Source organism: Epinephelus moara, chromosome 13 (genome assembly GCF_006386435.1).
Source record: "Epinephelus moara isolate mb chromosome 13, YSFRI_EMoa_1.0, whole genome shotgun sequence".
NCBI classification, from domain to species: Eukaryota; Metazoa; Chordata; class Actinopteri; order Perciformes; family Serranidae; genus Epinephelus; species Epinephelus moara.
Genome location: NC_065518.1, coordinates 2,426,673 through 2,448,898, shown reverse-complemented (window position 1 = coordinate 2,448,898; position 22,226 = coordinate 2,426,673). Strand labels below are relative to the sequence as shown.

At 43.9% G+C, this 22,226-nt stretch overlaps 2 protein-coding genes across 3 annotated transcripts in view; one reads left to right on the top strand and one right to left on the bottom strand.

Annotated features, from left to right (window-relative positions):
* Positions 1 to 6,485: 6,485 nt before the first annotated feature.
* LOC126399501 (parvalbumin-like EF-hand-containing protein) lies at positions 6,486 to 7,584 on the top strand. The gene is made up of 4 exons (XM_050059514.1): positions 6,486 to 6,591; positions 6,684 to 6,819; positions 7,156 to 7,271; positions 7,469 to 7,584. Exons 1-4 carry the CDS (start codon positions 6,486 to 6,488, stop codon positions 7,510 to 7,512), a joined length of 402 nt encoding a protein of 133 aa, XP_049915471.1. The 3' UTR covers positions 7,513 to 7,584.
* Positions 7,585 to 10,286: 2,702 nt separating this feature from the next.
* The window catches only part of abca5 (ATP-binding cassette, sub-family A (ABC1), member 5), a 29,579-nt gene continuing 17,639 nt past the window's right edge, over positions 10,287 to 22,226 (bottom strand). For both annotated transcript variants that reach the window (XM_050059315.1, XM_050059316.1), the window contains exons 21-38: positions 21,487 to 21,624; positions 21,291 to 21,404; positions 20,969 to 21,139; positions 20,558 to 20,671; positions 20,160 to 20,297; positions 19,691 to 19,759; positions 19,490 to 19,581; positions 19,203 to 19,326; positions 18,721 to 18,838; positions 18,477 to 18,568; positions 17,386 to 17,561; positions 16,941 to 17,016; positions 16,680 to 16,774; positions 16,221 to 16,340; positions 15,986 to 16,138; positions 15,521 to 15,600; positions 15,366 to 15,421; positions 10,287 to 15,269 (exon numbers count right to left, since the gene is read on the bottom strand). In XM_050059315.1, coding sequence (XP_049915272.1) covers positions 15,129 to 15,269; positions 15,366 to 15,421; positions 15,521 to 15,600; positions 15,986 to 16,138; positions 16,221 to 16,340; positions 16,680 to 16,774; positions 16,941 to 17,016; positions 17,386 to 17,561; positions 18,477 to 18,568; positions 18,721 to 18,838; positions 19,203 to 19,326; positions 19,490 to 19,581; positions 19,691 to 19,759; positions 20,160 to 20,297; positions 20,558 to 20,671; positions 20,969 to 21,139; positions 21,291 to 21,404; positions 21,487 to 21,624 — 2,067 coding nt within the window. In that variant the 3' untranslated portion in view covers positions 10,287 to 15,128. The remainder of the gene's footprint in view (positions 15,270 to 15,365; positions 15,422 to 15,520; positions 15,601 to 15,985; positions 16,139 to 16,220; positions 16,341 to 16,679; positions 16,775 to 16,940; positions 17,017 to 17,385; positions 17,562 to 18,476; positions 18,569 to 18,720; positions 18,839 to 19,202; positions 19,327 to 19,489; positions 19,582 to 19,690; positions 19,760 to 20,159; positions 20,298 to 20,557; positions 20,672 to 20,968; positions 21,140 to 21,290; positions 21,405 to 21,486; positions 21,625 to 22,226) is intronic.

Genomic DNA, 22,226 nt, shown 5'->3' with positions numbered 1-22,226 from the left:
TAAATCTCTGAGGCTGTCACACCGCAGTCTCGCTCCAACCTTCAGATCAGTGACATCAGAGACGTTTGACTCGAAGGTTTCAGGTCTCTCAACAAAACATCACTGATACAAACACAGTTCACCTGATGTTAAAAGATGCAGCAGTACACCCACACACACACACACCTGTGAGCCCGCCGTCTTCAAATACCCAGGCATCCAAATGACTGAACCATTATGGATTAAGAACATGATTAACAGATTATCAGCTACTGACAATAATCACCTGATAGCGGGTCTGTTGTTTACATCTGTATGGTATTATGGATCTGTTGATGATCTCTTTGTCTTTGCTGCTGCTCTCCCTGCCTTAGGCTTTCTGTGTAGGCGCATGGAAGGCAGGGAGGTGTGCTCTCCCTGCCTTAGGCTTTCCATGTAGGCACATGGAAGGGCAGGGAAGTGTGCTCTCTCTGCCTTAGGCTTTCCGTGTAGGTGCATGGAAGGGCAGGGAGGTGTGCTCTCTTTGCCTTAGGCTTTCCATGTAGGCGCATGGAAGGGCAGGGAGGTGTGCTCTCTCTGCCTTAGGCTTTCTGTGTAGGCCTGAGGAAGGGCAGAGAGGCCCCAGAAAGGAGCCATACCACCAAATATAATACTGTAAATGGAAATAAAGTTTTCTTTGACTAACATGGTTCTGACTGATCTTTCTGTGGCACTACCTCAGCAACAAACATGTCAACGTCTGATTAAACAAAAGCAACAGGACGGAGGCCCTGAACATTTTGAACAATAGGTGTTGGATGGAGAATTTGGTGTTTGATAAAACATTATTCTAACATCAGGCTCGCGCTTTTTGTTTCATGGTCAGTTTTCTTTCAGAAAAACAGACAGAAGTAGCCTGGACTTTCACCCTGGAGCCCACTGTTCACTCCCTGTATGAATGTAGAGCCAAACCGTGATGTTTTTAAACCTAACCACGTGCTTTTGTTGCACGAGGAAATAAACGTAAAAAACAGACATAAGTAATTTGTCATCACCTCCTGAAGGGACGTCAGAAACTGTCATTTGAAAGCAGTTTTTCTGAAGGAGGACGCAGAGTTTGGAGGACATGTGTTGCACATCCACAAGTCCTGCTGCATCAACACTGATCAGCTCTAACATCGACAAAGCAGACGATAATTAAAGTCTTATTTTATATCAGACTGAAGCTCATCAGGCTGTTGAGCTGGTTTTAAAATGGAGATTTTGAGATGGAGATTTGAATAGCTCCAACAGTTAGCCTGTGTTTAAGGGCGCTTTCTGTCAATTTATTTTGGTAGCGTTTTCATACTGGTCTGCATCTGAGGAACAACATTCTCATTGATATATTCATTTATATATATTGAAAATGGAATTTTTTACTTCCTGCTATCAACATCGGCCAAAAGAATTAAGCATCATGCAGGTGTTGTCATGTGGTGAGGGGGTGAAGGAAGTCTGTGACAAGCTGAATTTAAGAGTTTTAGCTTCCTGCCACAGCTCACAGACAACACCAGGTTTATTGTTTTATCGACTGTGCCTGTTGACAGCAAACTGTTAGGACACCCTAAACAGGATGTTACTGTCAACCCAAATCATCACAGAAATACGCTGTGTTTCATTTTTACAGTAACAGACAGTGTGGATACTGTAAAATGACAGTATATTGATAGCGTCGTGATGCTGGCAGGGAGCCGGGACCGTCGCCCCGAACTGATTCATCACTGTATCGCTGATTTCTGATCAAAGTGCTGATGCTGCCTGTGAAACGAAGCAGGTCTCCACTTCCTGCCTGCAGAGGTCAGCTACAGGTGTTAAGGGTCAGGTATAACTGGCTCTGGCATCAGGAACACTCAGCTACACAGTGTTCTGTATGTCAAAACCTTTCTGAGCAGCCTAAAGGCCCCGACACACAAACCCACATCAGAGAAGCAGCGTGAGCAGAGCTGACACTCAGAGGGATTTTTGTCACAGCAGAGACGATGTGCTGAATCAGCTGAACAAAGCCGACAAGGACACACCGCAGAAATCAGGGCAGCAGGAGCTCACCGACGGCCCGTCAGCTCGGTGTGTCAGGGCCTTAGCTTGCTTTGAGAATCAGCTGACTCCAGTGATTCTAGAAAAAAACAAAAACATTCAGGTTAATGAGGAGAGACAAGATGAATGAATAGGTCCTGATTTGCTTCTGTCATCATCGCAAATCAGGAAACGCAGGATTGGACCCAAACATAGAGGCAGACAGATTCAGGTTCAACAGGCTCACACACAACAGCACAAAGTCACAAAGTAACTCCAACCATCAGACAGGAAATGAGAGCTCACTGATGTGGAGACAGGAAGCATGTGGGGCAGGTGGAAAAATCAGATACACTTCAAATATGAGATTCATCCTGAGAGGGACATGAACACGACGTCGGTCCATCCAACAGTTGTTTTCAACCAAGAGGCTGACGTCGCCGTCACTACAGCTACACTGCTGGACTGAATAACAGTGCAGAGAACCAACTATAAATTTAAAGTGGTTGAGGAACGAGAAACCTTGAGGCTTTGATTGGGCGATTTTGTGTCTCTGACTTTGCGGCGTCAGTTTGAAACGCTGCCAGTAACAATGTAATTTAAGGAGCTGAGAAGTCCCTGTAGGGTGGGAGAGGAGGTGGATGGGTCCAACAAAGCCTGGACTTTCACCCCGGAGCCCGCTGTTCACTCCCTGTATGAATGTAGAGCCAAACCGTGATGTTTTTAAAATCTAACCAGGTGCTTTTGTTGCACGACGAAATGAACGTAAAAACGAGGTGTTTTACTGATGCTGTCAGTTTATTTTGAAAGGACTGTCTGTGTCTAACTGTACATTTCCTGTGAAAACAGAAGTTTATTTTGAAAAGACACAATGCATGTAACAGGTGTAAACTGACACGCCATCCCAGAACTTCAACAACAGTCACAGGAGGACACCCAACAAGTCAATTGTAGTTCATATCTGAATGGCACACACAGAGCGGCCATATCTGAGGAGCTGGGATGAGATCGTGTTGGCTGCTCATACAGGCAGTGTGGCCCGAGTGTTACATCAGTGTTTGTAATGTGACGTAGCTCCTGTGTCATCAGGAGGTGGAGGGGCTGGTGGATGGTGACGCCTCAGAGACATGTCTGCTGAGCTGCAGACCACCGCAGGTTGTTTTACAGCGACCTGTTGCTGTGATCTTTTCCAAACCATGACCTCAGTTTAAATCTAAATGTATCAGCTTCATAATAACGTACAAATGTAATGTATTCACGGTTCGCAGAAACGCACAGCTCCAACATTTAAGGCCCATTTCTCCCTCATGCTTCCATATGTCCTTTCTATTGGCATAGATGCAGCCAGTAGGTGGCACTAGAGGGCGGAGTCGGAACAAACAAGGCGATGGTGGAGAAGGTGGTAATATTGTACCTTCAAATGGAGGCCATGTAACGTTACATCCTGACACGCGGACGGAGAATTCCTCTCACTATATTACTGATTTTTTGTTTGGTTGTATTTACATTTCTTTGTCTGGTCGTATCTGAACTACGCTACATTGCCTCCGCCATTCCTGGTGGTTCGTAAACTTTCTGAACACGTACACAAACACGGATGAAATGAACGCAGAGTACGAACAGAAGGCTCCGTCCGTCTCTGTCTCTAACGTTGAGCATAACTGATGACTGGTGGGTGAAGATGTCGCTGTGTGTGTCAGCAGTTATTTCTGAGGCACACTGCAGAAATCTTACTGAGAAACTCTGGATGCACCAAATATTCTGTCTCATTTCCAAGTGCCGCCCGGGCTGTCCTCCAGTTCAACCCCATTAACAGGCCTAATGTGGGGTCTTGCCTCAGTACATCTGCAGAGATGTGTCCTGTGTGCCGCAGCAGGAGCCAAAGTTTTAATGGAGAATGTCTCCGCCGGGGAGAACAGGACAGGTGCAAGGCCGCCGGAGGCTGCGTCCTCCTTGTATATAAGACAGGCAGAGAGGGGGAGGGTGGGCTGTACTGCACCAGGACACCTTGAATCTGGTGAGTAGCTCTGGACAGGATACATGTCGATGGGATGGATCTGATGATGGGGTCCAGTATTTCACTCTAGTTTTCTGGTTTGCTGCTGTGGTGCTCGTTTGTCGGTGTCGAAAAGAAGCTGCAGACTTTTTCTCTTTAGAGCAGAACGGTCTCGTTTGATCTTGGGTGTGTGTGTGTGTGTGTGTGTGTGTAGCGTCAGGCCAGTGAGAAAAAACACACATTCATCTCCATCAGAAAGTTCTTGAAGTGTAAATGATGGTGTGAAAGTGGGAGCGTCGACGGGCGGAGGAGGAATGATGAAACAACCAGAGGAAACGCAGCAACGCTCTCTGCTTCATGTTGAGGATCTCTGCTCGTTCATCACAGTCCCTAACTCCCCCCGTCACGTCTCTCATACTCACACACTGACATGATGCGTCCTCTGAGATCACCACTAACAGATGCTGTGAAGACGAGGACCCAAAATATCTGTGACCCATCCTGCATGAGTAACCCAGCTCTGACTAATCACTTCAGCAGGTAGATCAGCTGCTATCGATTTAGAGTCGTTTGTGATGATTAACAAGCCTCTGAGTCTGCCAAGAGACGCAGGAAATCACCTGCACACAACTTCCTGTCAGTCACAGCAGGGTGATCAGAGGGATCATTAAAGAGATAGTACGAATATTTGAAGTGGTTATAATGTGAGGTGTCTGTGAGAGTGCTGACACCAGGCCGACAGTCGGCGGTTGGTCAGTATCAGGCTGTTGGTGAGCGCCTGTCGCCCTCAGTGCCCCGCCGGCCCTCTCTGGCCCTTGTTGGTGTTTTTTTCAGCAAGTTTAACATGTCGAATCAGCCCGCAGTAATTTCTGTGTTAGACACCAACGCACAAATTTGTGGCGGTATGATATGCTGCCATGAAGCATCAGATAGAAGCGCCACCAGTAACGATGTCGCCAATATGTGCCAAGCAACGTCAGTTTATAATGCAGCTGGACGACGTCGGTTTGGCCTCCAGTATCAACCCAATATAAGAAGCTGTCAGGTCTCTATAGGGCAGGCGAGAGGGGAGGTGTACGGTCCCAACAAACCCTGGACTTTCACCCGGAAGCCCACTGTTCACTTCCCATGTGCAGGTTGAGTTGACGTCCTGGCGTTGGTTGCAGTGTCCCCGAACATCAACTGCAGACGCAGAAGGATACCTGAGGTGTAAAATGTAGACGTGAAAAGCTGCTGACAAAGTGGCCTCATGTGACAACTCAGGGTGAGAACATGAAGGTTGAATCAGCGTCAGCAATGTCAGAGCTGATGGTCAGATGAGCTCAGCGCACGAAAAAATAAGCAAAGTAAATGCGGAGCTAAAGTCCAGAGGGAGCGAGACCAAACCAAACTTGTTCCATAAGGTCAGATTATTTTTCTCTTTAGCAGAAATGTTTCCTGATGGTTTGTGTTGTTGTTCACTGGCGCACGGTAAATATGCTCCGATTGTGTTGTTAACGTGCTAACTGGCTAACTAGCATCAAGAATGATGAATACAGACGACCACCGTCTGCTGGTGGAGAGTTATTTCCTCTCAGCAGGAGCAGAACGTTGGTGATGGTTGGCCGTCAGCTGTCGTTTTCGTGGTGAAATGATGTGCAACTTTTTGGCGGAGACAGCAGTTGACTTTAATCAACACTAGTCCTGTGATGTGGTTTGGTGTGTCTGGGTGTTACAGTAGATGATGTTCGGCACAATCCCAGTTTGGAGGAGCTTGAACAATACACTCGTCACATGTCCATGTTTGGTCATGGACTTTCCACGTCCACATATGACGTCCAAGGTACCCTGGGTGTGTTGGTTGTTGACGTTCTGAGACGCCGTGTCAACTTCAGCCTGTTACATGCATTGTCTGTTTTCAAAATACACCTCTGTTTTCACAGGAAATGTACAGTTTGATACAGTCTCTTTCAAAATAAAAGCACTATGTCAGTACAGCACCGCCAATTGATGTTTTTTTCCTTCATCAACAAAAGCACGTTGTTAGGTTTAGATAAAAACATCATGGTTTGGATCAACATTCATACAGGAAGAGAACAGCAGGCTCCTGGGTGAAAGTCCGGGGTATGTGGACCCTTTCACCTCCCTTCCCTTCCTAGAGGGACCTCCAAGCTCCTTACATGATGTCGTTACAGGCAGTAGTTTATCATACCAACACTAAATTTGCTGTCCAGCCAGCCAGAGGTGTATCATACCCCTGCAAAAGGCCCCATCTGGCTGCGTTACAAACTGACGCCACCTGTAGCGTATCATAATGCTGCAAAAGGTGTCACTTGGCGTTGGTGTCTGACGCCGAAATCCCAGACAAAGCAACAATGTTTGATGAATGCAAACAGGCTGATAGTAAAACCTTTGAAAATGTTCATCATGAATGTGGTTTGCAACATAGCTGAAGTAAATAATAACTGTTGGTCTCCGGCTCAGGACACGCCTGCAAAACATGGAGGACGACTTTCGGCCGCAGGTGAAGAAGGTGGCTGTGGCCATGGGCGCTTCGCTCACGGAGCGGGACATCGAGCGCATGCCACGGGAGATGAGAACGCATGGTGACACTCTGTGTGTGTGTGGAAGGCGGTGTGATGAATGAGTTGTCACTGTGATGTCACTGCCTGATGTCATCTCGTGTCACCCTCTGCAGGAAACTTTCACTACAGCAGGTTTCTGGAGTACATGAGGCAGTTCAAGACCTCCGAGCAGAGAGAGGACGCCATCAGGAAGGCTTTCACCATGCTCGACAAAGACGGCAGCGGATACATCGAGTGGAACGAGATCAAGTACGAGCCCCGCCCCCATTTAAAGGACATTTTCTCATGGTCAACAATTCCAGTTAAAAAGGTCAAAACTTTACTTACTTTACTTGAAGACGTAAAAATTCCATTCATCCATCTGTTGTCTCTGACCGCTTATCCTCTGAGGCACTCAATGTACTTAACCTAAGAATAAACGCCCACGAATGACGTACATCCTTAACGTATGGGTACATCATAAACATAAAGTTACAGAGGTAAAGCTTAGGAACAGAAACACAGTGAGGACGAACCTTCGAAATGAACTCTAGTGTGTGTTCATGCTGACGAAGGAACATTTTTAATAACGTGCTCTTTCCGCAGGTACATCCTGTCTACTGTCCCGACTGCAGCTCCATCAGCTCCTCTGTCTGATGAGGAGGCGGAGGCCATGATCCAGGCTGTGGACACTGACGGAGATGGACGCATCGACTATTCAGGTGAGGGCCTTTGTCACATTTTACCAGCGGTCACCACTGAGGGGCAGCACTGAGTAACTCTTTAGGCTGTGCACAGTAAACAGGAGAGAGAATGTGTGAGCTTATTTAAACAAACGTACGGTTTGTCAGAGAGAACAAAAAGACAGAATGTGAAACACAGCTTCATTAAGTCCCTGATGTCCGTCCTTGTCTCACAGAGTTCGCAGACATGGTGAAGATGGAGACGAAAGCGAAGAAGTAGAGGTCACGTAGTTGATCTGAGTGTGATGAAGAGGAAGACGATGTCCCCTCCCTCCCTGAAGAAGGATCTTCCTCCTCCTGTGGACGGAGAGTTGAAGAGTGTTGAGTGGACTGCTGTTATCAGTCTGATAAATGACCGCCTTGTGTCCAAAACCAATAATCAGCCTCCATCTGAGTTTGTCCGTCTGCTGAAAAGAGAATATTACCACCAGGACACCGTACCGCCTCACCTCATGTTTCCTGTTGGACATTTCAGTGACACTTTACGTCCAGAATTTGTAACCTGGAAATAAATGTGTGGTTTGGTTCCAGTTAAAGAGAAACGCCTCATTATTTTATGATTTATTTCTGTCGTTGTTTCACTGTATGGACGATGACGTTGATTCTTGGCTACAGATAAGTTCGATATTCTTCGAAGTTCTTGGCATGGTTAAGGTTAAGGTAAGAACGTCAGGGCAAACCAATCAAAGGCAGAGTAAGGCAGGTCACTCCTTCACCATCCCAGGATTCACAGAGTTGTGAAAAGGTCGGCATCAGTGTTTACATCGCACACTGTCACAAACATGAGCATCTCGTCCATGAGACGCACGCTTCCTTCTGCGAAATGATACGGTTGATAGGTGTGGAGAGAATAATAATAATTATAATAATGCTAATAATTATTATGTGTGTGTGTGTGTGTGTGTGTGTGTGAACAGTGACAGGCTGACAGAGAGGAGTGTCAGAACTGTGTCTTTACTGCCCTCCAGTGGTCACACAGAGGAATTGCAGCACAGCACCAGTCATCACACATCCAAACTTTGGTCATAAAAACTTTATAACTTATCAGATCAGAGAGTTTCCTTCAGAATGAGACACAAGTTTTTCACTGCAGAACATTTTCTGAAGAAATTTAAGGATGATATAAACTGTTGTTTTCGCTCGGCTCATCCACAAACTGTGTCTGCGTCTTTTCTGCTGTTGTCAGAGATGTTTCCAAATTTATGGTTGATACTGTTTATAAAGACTTAACATTATTTTATGTGATATTCAGAATCTTTGTCTGTGACAGGAAATTAAAGGAAAGGCATATATCATAAATGTATTGATTCATCTCGGCTAATTTTAAATACATGGGAGTCAGTTTACAAACCAAAGATTCTGAAAATCACATAAATAAAATAAAATCATGAGCCAGTAAAATATAAGTTTGTTCTTTATCAAACTATTTTTCTTTTTACTCATTTTCTTAAATAAAAAACAATTAGAAATGTATTTTTTAAAATAATGATATATATTTCAATATATTAGGTTTTTTCCCATGTGTTTGTTTTTATTATATAAAATATTTATTATAATAGAGTTCAGTATAGAATTACTGCATTTTGTCTGGTTGTCTTCACATTTATTTATTTTATTATTATTATTATTATTATTATTACTATTTATTCTTAACAATTAAAATGAAGTTAAAAGTTCTGTTGTTTCAGTTTTATGTCTCAGTAATTTTTTTTTTTTTTTCCAACATAAAAATCTAGGTTTTAACATTTTTTCTTGCCAAAAGTCAGGCAGGGTCATCAGATTAAATTATTCTTTAATTAAATAAATAATAAATTATGATTAATAGCCACATTCTTATTCAGTAGCAGCACTTATTTTATTTATGATTTTCTTCCGCATATTTGTTTAAATGTAAAACACATCTGGGTTTATTGTAAAATCTGTTATATAAAATAAAGTTACATATTCTTGCAGACAGAGTTGAATAACTTAATAAACTTGCAGGTGTCGATCCAGTGTTCACCATGACAGTTACAAACTCACCAGGAGCACTGAGATGAGTCAGATCAGCATACGGCTTCCTGCTGGTCCGTTCTTCAATAACTAGAATCACCGTCATGCGTTCATACGTCTCCACGAACCCGTCAAGTTACAGTCTCCATCCATGTCAGTGAAAACATGGATGCTTCACACACAGAAGATCTATACAATCAGCACAGTTTCAAGATTAGAGTCACCAATTCAGTATCTGACCAAATGTCTCCCCTTCTGTTCCTGAGATATGACGTTAAAACATGATGATGTCACAGTCAAGCTGACCTTCGACCTTTTGACCTTCATTATTTTATCCTGTTAGACATTTGGGTCAAGTTTGGTCATAATTAGTGAATGAATTCTTGACTTACGGCCAAAAATATATTTTGTGAGGTCACAGTGACCTTTGACCACAAAATCTAATCAGTTCATTCTTGAGTCCGAGTGGACGTTTGTGTCAAATTTGAAGGAATTCCCTCCGGATGTTCAGGAGACTGGTACCGATGTAAGGTCACAGTAACCTTGAGCTTTCACCATGAAATTCTAATAATTTCATCCCTGACTCAGAGTGAACATTTGTGCCAAACTAAAAAACAAACAAACAAACAAAAACCTCTCTCCAGCTGTTAATCTATTGTGTTCACAAAAATGATATGGAAGCAAGGTCACAGTGACCTCTGACCACCAACATCGAATCAGTTCATGGTTGAGTCCAAGTGGACGTTTGTGCCAAATCTGAAAAAGTTTCTCAAGGTGTTGTTGAGATGTTGCAATTATAAGTCAGATGGTGCAAAGTCACAGTGACCTTTGAACACCAAATTCTAATCGATTCATTCTTGAGTCCAAGTAGAGTTTGTGCCAAACCTACAGAACTTCCCTCGAGGTGTTCTTGTAATATCGTGTTCACAATACAGACGGGCAACCTGAGAACATAACGCGTCCGTCTGTAGCTGTCGTGGAGACATAAAAAAGGGACGAAACTTTAATGAGGATTAACATTTATTCATGAAAAGGTGGTGTCGAGACCACAGAGTTCGTTAATGACGAGTGTCCGTCCGGACACGGGGTGATACAGGAGGAAAATACAGCACACAGCTAAACCACAGTCGTTAAAAAATAAAATCAGTGCACGGATAATCTTACAAAGATTGCATAATATAAAGAAAGGTTATAAAATTTCCCAGAAATAGTGCAATTTTACCACCACCAGGAAAACAAAATGAAACCTGCTCCACTTTCTCCACTCCTCCCACAGAGCCACAGTTCAGTTTGTTTTATTCTTCATGTGGAATATTTCCATCTGGACGTGACGCTCTGAACAGGAAGCAGGGACGAGACGCGTGCAAAACAAGCTGATGTCATACAGGCGGCTACATGTTACTGACACACATGAACGTGAATGGCTGAATAAATACCCTTCATTGCACTTAGGAAAGCAAATATAAACATAGGTAGTAAATGTGACATCGCAAAAACTCCTCCATCCTCGCCGCACATGTTGACGCAGAGCCAGTGATTTATTTTGTCCCCTGGTGAAAAGGGAACGAGGCTACATGTGTGCAAGAAAAAAAAAATGTCAACGGCGTTTAAATAAAGTTTTCACATTTAAAAGGAGAGAAAATGCCTGACAGTGCAGCGCTGCCGCTCACTGTCTCAGGCTGAATGTGTAGTGTCTGTGATCTGTGCTCTGATGTTAGTAAAGTTTATCAGCTTCAGACTCCTTCAAAATAAAAGAACTGATACTAATACTTTAGTGAGCTCTGCTTCAGACTCCTTCAAAATAAAAGAACTGATACTTAAATGAGCTCTGCTTCACTTCGTGATGACACAGGAAGTGGAAAACAAACAGGAAATAAAACATCTGTGACAGAGACGGTAGCTGCTGCAGAAACACATGAAACTACAGAAGCCTAGAAACGCCAAAAACTCCCCCAAAACTATTATCAGATAATAACAAGAAAAGTTTCTTGTCTAACAAAATATTTTCATTTTATAACAAGATATTTTTCATGCTTTCCCTTGTTCCTTGGTATAATGTGAAAACATCTCGTTATGACATTAAAAATTCTTGTTAAAATGCAAAAACATCCGGTTTTAACATGAAAATATTTTGTTATAATATGAAAAATGTTTGTTATAACATGGAAACAACTTGTTATAACGTGAAGATTTCTTGTTGTAATGTGAAAACATCTCATTATAACTTGAAAACATCTGCTTATAACATGAAAATATTTTGTTATAATATGAAAAAAAAAATTGTTACATGAGAACATTTCATTATGTGAAATATCTTGTTATAACATGAAAATTTCTTATTATAACATGAAAAAATCTTGTAAAAATGTGAAAAATATCCTGTTCTAACAAGAATCTTTTCACGTTACAACCTGATAACGATCTTTTTTTTTATGTCGTGGCATTGATACTCTTCTGTATGAATCCCAGACACCATGAGTGAGGCTTAAAAACCCACCGCAAAGCGTCTGTGTCATCGAACACATGACGGAAGTCGGCACGGAAAATGATTCATGTTGGATATTTGAATTGAATAAGCATCTTTAAAAAAAACAAACTCTCAACTTCTGCTCCTCCTGTTCTCATGAAATGATACAGCGGTGGACAAAACAAACAGACCCTGCAACAAACACGCCCTCTGTGGAGCTTATCGTGTGGAGTTATGAGGTCAGAGTTTGTGTTGTCGCTGCACCGGGTCACATGACAATATGGAGATCGATTAGTGTCAGTGATATCTGTCAGTTATCTAAATATTTTGGCGATTGACAATCTGTGCGTTTGACAAAGGCTGAAGGTTAAAAAAACTGAAAATACCGCTCTGCTGTTGTATGACTCCGCCCACCAGTCGTTTCTCTGACAGTTTCCATCCATGTCAGTGAGAACATGGATGCTGCACACACAGAAGATCTATTCTGATTCTAATTAGTTCATTCTTTAGTCCAAGTGGACGTTTGTGCCAAATTTAAAGAAATTCCCTCAAGGTGTTGTTCAGATATCGCGGTCACAAGAATGAGACAGATGTAAGGTCACAGTGACCTTTGACCATCAAAATCGAATCAGCTCATTGGTGAGTCTGAGGGAACGTTTGTGCCAAATTTATAGAAATTCCCTCAAGACCCTCTCATTCATGAGAATGGAACGGACGGATGGACAAGCTGAAAACACAGTGTCTCCGGCCGCAGCTGTCGCCAGCGCAGAGGCATAAAAAAGTCTCACTGAGCCTAAAATGCAAATTCACAATCACAGAACTCAGATTCACAAATATCTGTTTCAAAGTTATTAATGTTGGATAAATGTTCACAAATGTTTGTCATTTATTTTTAAATCAAATTTATTCAGATATTTTTTATTTGTGGAATCCGTATTTGCAGATCTGTTTTAAATTTAGTGTTTTCTGTTTAATTGTTTTTGTAGATTTTTTTTATTTATTTACAGATTGCACATTAAAGGGATAGTTCAGACTTTTTAAAGTGGGTTTGTATGAGATACTTCTGCATAATCAGTGTGTTACTTACAGTAGATGTCAGTCGGCAGGCTGGAGTCTGACACTGAAGCTAAACAATGTCCTGCTGTGGACGGCTCGGAAACAAAACGTATTTTAGACACCTACAAAAAGTTCCACTTAAATAAAACATCAGTTTAAGTGTTCATTATATTCAGAATATTTTCACTGCTTCACCTTAATGTCAGACAGTGATTTACAACAGGAAGTAGTTATGTCGTTCTCTTCAGAGCCAGACTCCATTGAGAAAAACAGTGATTTAACATCTGTGAACACAGGAGCTGCTGGTCGACTGCTGCCTCTGTTGGTTGGTTAGTTTGTGTTACTGGGCAACTTTGGTGTTTTAAAGGGTTAATTCAGATTCACCAAAGTCACACAATAACACAAACTGACTAACTGATGGAGGCAGCAGTCGACCAGCAGCTCCTGTGTTCAGAGAGCTAAAATTACTGATTTTCTAAATGGAGTCTGGTGACTTTGACGAGAGCATAGATGGGAACTGACACTGTTAACGGCTTTCCCGTCAAAATGAGCTTTCTGACAGAAAGACAAAGTGGTGAAAATACTCTCAGTATTTTTAGGAGGTTAAAATAAATGTTGCTGACCTGTCTACAGCAGAGCATTGTTAAGATTCTGTGTCAGACTCCAGCCTGCTTCTCCAAACTGGGGACGTGTCGACTGACATCTCCTGTAGGTAACACACTGACTGAGGAGAAGCACCTCATACAACCACACTTCAAAACATCTGAACTGTCCCTTTAACACACAGACCGTCGATCTGTTCACCTAAATAACTCTGAAACAAATCGACCTCCGTATCATATCAGCTGTTCCTGTTATTTTGTCCACCTCCCTGTGTCCAACCGACCCAGCGGACTAACGGTGATAGTGACAGATGTTCAGTTCGCACTTCAGGACAAATCTCACCCGCCCACACTGATGTACGTTCGCTGACAAAATAAAACTCGACCCAACATGTCGAACATTTCTCAAAGTGTCTTAAATTCCCTTTAACCCTTTCATCCTCTCACCTGAACGTCATGGAAAAATTACAATTTATCGGTTTGCTGATCGGTGTTGCACCAACAACCCACCTGCGTGTACAGATATACAACACACACACACACACACACACACACTCGCTCACACACAGAGTTAAAACAACAGCTGCGTGATTCAAAGTGGCACCAAAGTGAAACAGGGTGACGTCCGGAGCCAAACGTACATTCAAACATCAAAAAATCTTCATCGTCAAACCGATTCAAAAAGCCCCGTCTGCATGCGAACGCAACCTCAAGCTCCACCTCTCCACCGCTGAGGTCATCGGCCCTGGCTAACGTCTGACGAGGGCAGTGTGCTACATGTACTGGAGTGCATATTCTACACTACGTTCACATATGGGTTCAAACCTGCAGAGAGGAAGGCCACAGCGACCCAACAACCCTCCATCCCAACATCCGCGTGTCTGTCCGCCATGTCTAAATATACCCAGCCTCCTCGATAACCAACAGTCGGTCCTGAAGGACGTTTAATGTGAGCGTGGACGTTAAGGTGTGCATGCTGGTGTAACATGAGGAGAGGGGTTTGTTAAGTTGAGGGCTCAGTGAAGGTCATGTGTTCTCACAATCTTCCCCTCGTCGATACTAATCCATCTGTGCACATGCTACTGACACCAAACAACAAATAGAGACGTGTCAGTTAGTGAGGAGGTGTGGTGGTGTGTGGTTCAGAGATGTGCTGCTTTGGTACGATCGTGGATGGATCCCAGTTCTGGTTAAAAAAAAACAAACAAAAAAAAAAACGGTTTCACAAACACAACAGACGAAAACACACACTTACTGTAACACCTCCGAGCAGAGGAGAACACATGATTACAAAGCATAAATATTATATATTATTTATAGATATATATTTTCCTTTGACTGACTCCCTGTGAAGATAAAAAACACCATTAGAAAGAGGAGTAGGTGTCGCATCGGCGTGTCAAGAAAGACCGCGGCCCCCCTCGGTCAGTGCGATTCAGAAAACACGGAGCACCAGTGGACGAGGGTCACACACATGCACACCTCAGACCTGGAGAAGGAGGCCGTTAACAGCCCGGAGCCCAAACACTCAAACACACACACACACACACAGTCAGAGCCAGTGTGTGCCAGCGCCCACACAGCTCTGTCCCATTCACTTAAGGGCGGTGGGCGTCGGTTTGCGTGGAGCGGGGGCGAGTGCTGGCGTGAGCCGTCAGGCGCTGAGGCTCGGCAGGTTGGTCTTGGTCAGTCACCAGCCTGCTCCCTCTCGGCTGGAGTTCAAAGCTGGTGCACGATGCTGTCTGTGTGGTTGACGGGGGCAGAGCCGTCCTGCCGCAGACGCTGCCACTGGAAAGTTGTGCTGAGCGAGCCGACCTCGTCCTCCTCGTTCTCCTGCTCCTTGGCAAACTCCATGAACACCTGCAGGACGGAGAGACGGAGCAGAGGAGGAGGATGAGACATCGGGGAGCGTCAGCACAGTGACCTGTGGCTCTGTGCTGTTTGTGAGGCTCGTACCTGCTCCAAGGTCGACTGGGAGAAGTTGTACTCTTCAAAGTTGAAGGTTTGTTTTGCTGAAGACAAACAGAGATTAAATCAGGTGAAATAATACAGGGACTGAGTCAGCAGTGTGTGTGTGTGTGTGTGTGTGTGTGTGTATGTGTGTGACTCACCGCTCTCTAACTGAGAGAAAGACTTGGCCAGTGACTTGACGTCCTCCATGGGGATCTTGTAAACCATCAGAGTAGCAAAGCTGCAGAGAAACCATCAGCCAGACACTTTAACATCCTGTGTGTTTTACTGGTGATTTTATTTTGAAAGTTACGTTAACAACTGATACATTTCCTACTTTAACAGAACCAGAGGAAAAGAAACGTGTTGCTAATAAATCTTTATGGGGATAAAACAGAACCCCAGAAATGCTGCTCAGCCTTGCAGCCAATGTTTCCCAGTGGCCACTTGCGGTACTGCAGCAAAACAAATCAAACTGTTTGTGTTCCTCTTCCTTCTCGTTACTTCCTCTTTTTCTTGTCTTTTTTCTCCTTTTAAAGATCACAGGATCTTCAAAAGTGACTTTTTGGCAGCTCATGTGACATTAATTTGTACTCACTGACACCTTTAATGGGACTGGGTCTCACCTCTCCTGCCGGGCGGCGTGAGGGAAGATGCGGAGGATCTCTTTGTGCAGCAGCGCCACCTGCTGGAGCCCCGTCAGCTCCTCTCGGAGTTTCACCTCCAAACTGTAACCTCGACCGTACTTCCCTTTTAAATGTTGGATGGAGCCGATACACCTGAAAGACAGACGGAGCTTTGAGAGATCCAGACACCTGAACGAGTCCCATCAAAGAAAGACACGCCGCTGTGAGTGCTGACCTCAGCTGGCCGGACACCATGATGGCTACGCGGTCACACACGGCTTCGGCCTCCTCCATGTAATGTGTGGTGAGGACGGCTCCCCGCTGGCGGTTCTTGAAGGCAGCACGTATGGCTCTCCTACACAGACAGAGGTCAGACGCTTTAGATGGGACAGAGACGTCAAATGTCCTCACGGCAAATCATAAATTCTCTCTGAACTGACTGAGAAATAGAATTTTATAGAAAAAAAAATGTATATGAAGTTAAAATATTGAGCTGTGAGATCTCAATCAAAACATTCCTCAAGTAACATTAGATCTTTTTAACTGAACTGAATTATTTTAAATGATCTTAATTTTTAATAGTTTAAATAAATGTATAATGAAAATAATCTAACGTGTCCTTTGATGACAAATGTCATATTAAACACAGCAGAATCAGGAGACGTTGCAGGATGTCACTGTTCTAAAGTCTCACCACATGCGCTGTTTGGATTTGGGATCCATCCCTGTTGACGGCTCATCCAGCAGGACGATCTGAGGATTCCCGATCATACTCAGGGCGAAGCACAGCTGCAGACAAACAACAGTGGAGTCCATGTTTAATGTTTCTTTGTTTGCAAAGTGTGTCCAGTTATTTAATTTAAAGTCCAGTGGGTTCTTTAAGATCCTGTGTCTTTGTGTACATGCTGACAGCTGAGTGTCTTTGCATAGATTAAAATGGTGAACGTGTTCTCACCTTCCTCTTGAGTCCCGCTGACAGGGTCTTGGCTTGTTTGTTCAGGTGGTCCTTCAGCTCCAGAGCGTTCACCACACTGACAACAACAACAGTCACAACACAGCTGTCAGCGGCTCTTACATCTCATCACAGATCATCTCAGATCTCCTCCATCATTACGAAACAGAGGTGGTGTAAACCAGGTTCTTCCAGTAGTCAGCAGGTGGAACATTAAAATACTGTCAATAAAGTTAAATTTACTGAATTCATAAACAGCTTTCAAAATGTCACGTTTGACTCCCTGTTATCGTCCACCCAGACGCTGACGATCACACTACAGGAGGTCCTCTTTTACAGATCAGAAGAATCAGTAATATCTGGGAACTCTCTGGAGGAGGGAGGCGTACCTGTCACACTACACCATCACCTGTGAGTGTCCACCGTACAAAACTTAGTGTCGTCTCACCGTTTGATGATCCCTGGTACGTCCTGTCCTTTCAGGCCCTTGATGGCGGCGTACATCTCCAGGTGCTCCTGCAGAGTGATCCTGGGCCACAGAGGGTTCACCTGAGGACAGTAGCCCACATGTTCCACGGGACTGTCCACCGGACGAAACTCTGTGCTGTAGTCCCCCATCAGCACCTGGATGAAGACAAACAAACGGTCAGTGAGCCGGTGACCACCTGCCACTGTGACTGGTGGATTTTAAATTATTTTTTTTGGCTGGTGAGTGAAACAAATCTAGCAGCATATTTGAGCAGCATTTGGCCGGTGCTAATTGTTGACAGCACTGGTCCTCATGCAGCGAGGGGTATACAAACTTTTGTATTTCTATATTGTATATTTCTTAGTTTTGCTCCCCTGTCAGGTAACAGAAAATTTTACGAGTGGTCGAGAGCACGCGCACCAAGAAAAGAGAAAAACATCTTTCTTTTACTGGCGACAAATTGTTTGTTCAACACGAGGAATTATAAAATTACAAATTCAGATTATATTTTAGAGTAATTCCAATGATTATTAATAATTTAATAAATTAAACATGTTCTGAAAACTTCAATGACAGATGAAAATTTTGGAGTAGGTGTGTAAACGTGAGTGAGGTCGTATTTATTTTGAAATGTACTGCAATTTTGGAGCAAAACTAGCTGCAACAGTGTGAGATTTCTACGGTACGATTACGGTCACAGATTTAAAAAAAAGAAGATATACTTTATTAATCTTCTTGGATTCAATCCTGGGATTTTTTTTCACTCACTCATACACACACACAGGTCTGAAATACACACACACGTACAAACAGGACCTATACATGCATTAAATGGAGGGATGTCAGGGTGAGGGGGCTGCCGGGCAAAACTTAAAACCATTTTTTAATGGGTGTATGTGTAAACAGTCTGACAGGCAGTCGAGGATTCTCCGTCAGGCGGCATGTTTTTCTCAATATTGTAGATAAGCAAATGAACATGAAATGATAACTGTTCATTTTTAGACCACTCTGAAACTGGTGTACTGCTGAAACCCTAGTGAGAGACATGGAGAGTTTTATCTGAGCAGTACCTGTCCTGCAGTGGGGTCAGTGTCACCTGACAACATGTGCATGATGGTGCTCTTTCCTGCTCCGTTGGGGCCCAACAGTCCGAGAACTTCACCTGAGGAAACAGCAGTTTTATTTTTCCTGAAACAAACACTGTGGCTGAACATTTGTCACCAGTTTCCTCGAGGGTCAGAACAGTTTAACACACCAGGTTTGGCAACCAGGACAGTAAAGTACGAGTCCACTCAGCAGACAGACGGAACAAACCTTTGCGAACACAGAAAGAGACGTTCTTTGTGGCCACTTTCCTCCTCTTGTTGAGAGAAAATCCTTCTCTTCTGCCTTTGTATTGTTTCCTCAGGTTACTTACAACCACAGCTGGTTTCTACATGGACAGGAGAGACGACATTAACTGTGATCAGCAGATACCTCGTGATGGTCAGGGGGCGAAAACATACAATGAATAAAAAGGAATCCTGCAGATTCAGGCTCACGAGCACAACTTTTGTTAAAAGGAAAAAGGGTTATTTAAATAATCAATGTATAACCTGTGTGTGTTTATCTTAATTATAAGAGAATATGAAGCAGAGATGGTCAGGAATTTAGTTGAAATAAAGGCACAAAGACCTGTGCATCCCAGAAAGCTTCTTTCCCACTGGACAAAAACCCCACTAACACCCACTGACATCTGACAGACGAAGTTCAACAGCTCCTTATGTTCCTGTAGCAAAGACGAGACGTTCCCTCACCTCCTCACAGGACTGGCAGGTGAGGGCCTCCTTCACTCTGGCCTTCTCCATCTGAACATCCTCATCCTCGTTCAGCCCTTCTTCTGGGTTTTTCTCCACTTTGGGCTTCGACTTGGACGAGATCCTGCAAACGCAAAGAGATCATCCACCATTAAAACTGAACTGAGACGAGTGTCAGACTGAGAAGCTTCAAGTGTTCATGTGAAATACGAGTAAAACCTCCATGTTAAAAAAAAAGTGCAGCGTCAGTGTGTAATCTGAGTTATGACCTGAAATCTGATCTTTACCTGCAGAACTGATCGCTTTTCATTGTTTTGCCTCCGTAATGGATCTCCAGCCAGCGCAGCAGGCAGAGCAGCAGGATGCACTGCAGATACGGCTGAGCACAAACACACACATTTTAAGGACTAAACACACGTTTTTTACACTCTGTGTTCACTGAGCGCAGCGATGTTTGGACCGACATTTCTTTATAGTTATATACATACAGCTACGACCGCAATGAGCAGGTTTTTCCACAGGAAGTTCTCCTCGTACAGAGAGGGGAGGAAGGTCGCCTGAAGACGAAGAGAAAATATCAGTGATGAGGCTGCTGCTCACACAGCAGCTGGAGCTTTCACATCTTCACAGAGAAAACACCCTGAACCCTGAACACATGATGGTCTCAGTCTAACACCAAGTCAGTTAAACTTCAGGGATATCAATCTGTCTATTTAGGCATGCCCAGATGTTGTCAGGAGGTCATACAGGCAGGCTGGGCCCGTACACACTAGGGCCCACTGCACCAGGAGGAATCCAGGGCTGTGTACGAAGATTTCTTGTGTGATTTAAGTGTTCCCTTGATTTTTTTGAGCAGACTATAAATGACCAAAATCAAGGAAAAACATAGGAGGTCCCCTAAAAAGCAGACAGAGAAACGGCTGAAGGAAGCGACTGGTTGCCCTGTGGAGCTCGTACCTTGGTGATGCAGTTGAGGCAGCCCATGAGGGGGTACAGAGGGTTGAAGAAACACAAGATGTTGTGCAGGTTTCTGGTCAGTCCAGGGTTGTCGTTCACAAACGACAACTGAACCAGTGACGCTGACACCACACACACCTGAGGCGTAACACACAGTTAGACGGTGAAACTCTTTCATGTGGCTCTAATGGTCTAAAACATGATTAGATGAATCAAAGATACATCATAAAATGGTGTGAATGTGAAGCTGTTACAGGCCCGTTTACTTTTTATTTTAGGCAGTGTGATCACAGGTTTTAACATCAATGAACACATCTTATTGTGCTGTTTGCAGTTCACATTTTAGAGGGTGGTTACACCTTTATTTTCATACGTATAAACAAGGCATCCCGTCTCACCATCATGGAGATGACAGAGAAGAAATCCCTGTTGCTTTGGACTCGAGCGAAGCCAAAGGAAAACACGTAGGTGAAGAGGATCATGGCTGGACCAAAGCCGACGATACACAGCACCTGAGAGAGGTTTGAGGTCATGAAGAGTGACTCAATGGAAACATGTATTTCTCATACATATATCACCAGAAAAGAATATTAATCACATCATGTATTATATGTTTGATCTTGGAATGTTTCTGAGGCTCGACTGAGCATTTTGTCACAGGTGTGCTCCCTGAAAGTTCCATCTAGTTAAGCCAAACAGACGGAGCAGAGAGGCAGGTCTCTTTGCAGAAATTAAGATATGGTTGTCCACAGTGTGTGGACGAGGAGGAGTACACATAATAATTCTGTGTAAGGTATGCATGTACGGACCACAGCGGTGAGGTTGCTGGAGGTGAGCAGGTTTCCAGTGTGGAAGGAGAAGAGGATGATGGTCATGCAGGAGAGGATGAGGTAGTAGAAGGGGATGTCCACGGCTGCCTGGCCGCACCAGTAGGCCGACGGCACCAGACCGGAGATACGCAGTGTTGAGCGACACTTGATCTGCAGGAGACAAAAAACATTTCCTGTATTATTACATTAATATCTAATCAGGATGGTGAGATGGTGAAAAGCCAGCAGTAACGTGACACTGCAGGAGAACTGTGTGTCCAAATGATCATTTGCATCATGACCACTGGGAGTGAGTGATCACCTCTCTGTCTCGAGTGTGGTCCATTGCAAAATATGCAGGCATTCCAGCTGCCAGCATTCCCAGTATGATGGCCTCTATGTACACCAGAGCGTAGGACGTGGCATCTGGGATTTGCTGAGAAATGTCACAATGGGAACATTTAATATCTTTAAATCACAAAAGAAAACAGGATGTGTGTCATCTGTCAAACACTCACATAATCAAATGGTTTGGTCCACGTTCTGATCTGTCCGCTGCCATTCAGACCTCTCAGAAGAGCGTTGCTCAGTATATTGACCGCCATAGGCAAGGAGTGAACTGTGGTGCTGTTGAACGCAACACTGTATCTGAAACCCTGTGGACAGACAGAAAAGACAGTGTTAGAGAGACGCACATCGACAGGCGAACTCCACTCCATCTAAATATACAGTCAGGCTCTCAGTTGGAGGACTCAGCGGCCCTCGAACAAAGGGCCCTTCATCTGAAACACCACTAACACCATAACTGTAGGTGGAGGTGCTGCAGGAGAGCTGAGCACTCGTCTGATGTTTTATCTCCAGTTCCATCAGATATCTGAAATCTAACTAGGATTACAGCCTCAAATCATAAACAGTACAGTTTTTGGTAAATGCTGCGATATACTTTGATCATGCACGGAAATGTACTCAGGCAATAAGGCAGGAGTTGTGTTAAGAGAAGACAGACACCTTCTGAAAATCTTGTTGGCAGCCTGTAAAAAGGCCGTCATGAAGAGATGGCACAAGGCACCAACACAAGATGAATGGAGCAGCTCATTAACATTTAGTCATTTAGACATGGTGAAGACGAGCTGCTGAAGTTCACACGGAGCATCAAAATGATGAAGAAAGGTGATTGAAGTGACTTTGAACGTGGCATGGTTGTTGGTGCCAGACGGGCTGGTCTGAGTATTTACTGGGATTTTCAGCACAACCATCT

What these genes read in the sequence shown, in the direction of transcription:
- LOC126399501 (XM_050059514.1), top strand. Translation starts at nt 6,486, where the DNA reads ATGGAGGACGACTTTCGGCCGCAGGTGAAGAAGGTGGCTGTGGCCATG. An exon ending in ACGGGAGATGAGAACGCATG is followed by an intron (nt 6,592 to 6,683) that starts GTGACACTCTGT and finishes CACCCTCTGCAG; the next exon opens with GAAACTTTCACTACAGCAGG. An exon ending in TGGACGCATCGACTATTCAG is followed by an intron (nt 7,272 to 7,468) that starts GTGAGGGCCTTT and finishes CTTGTCTCACAG; the next exon opens with AGTTCGCAGACATGGTGAAG.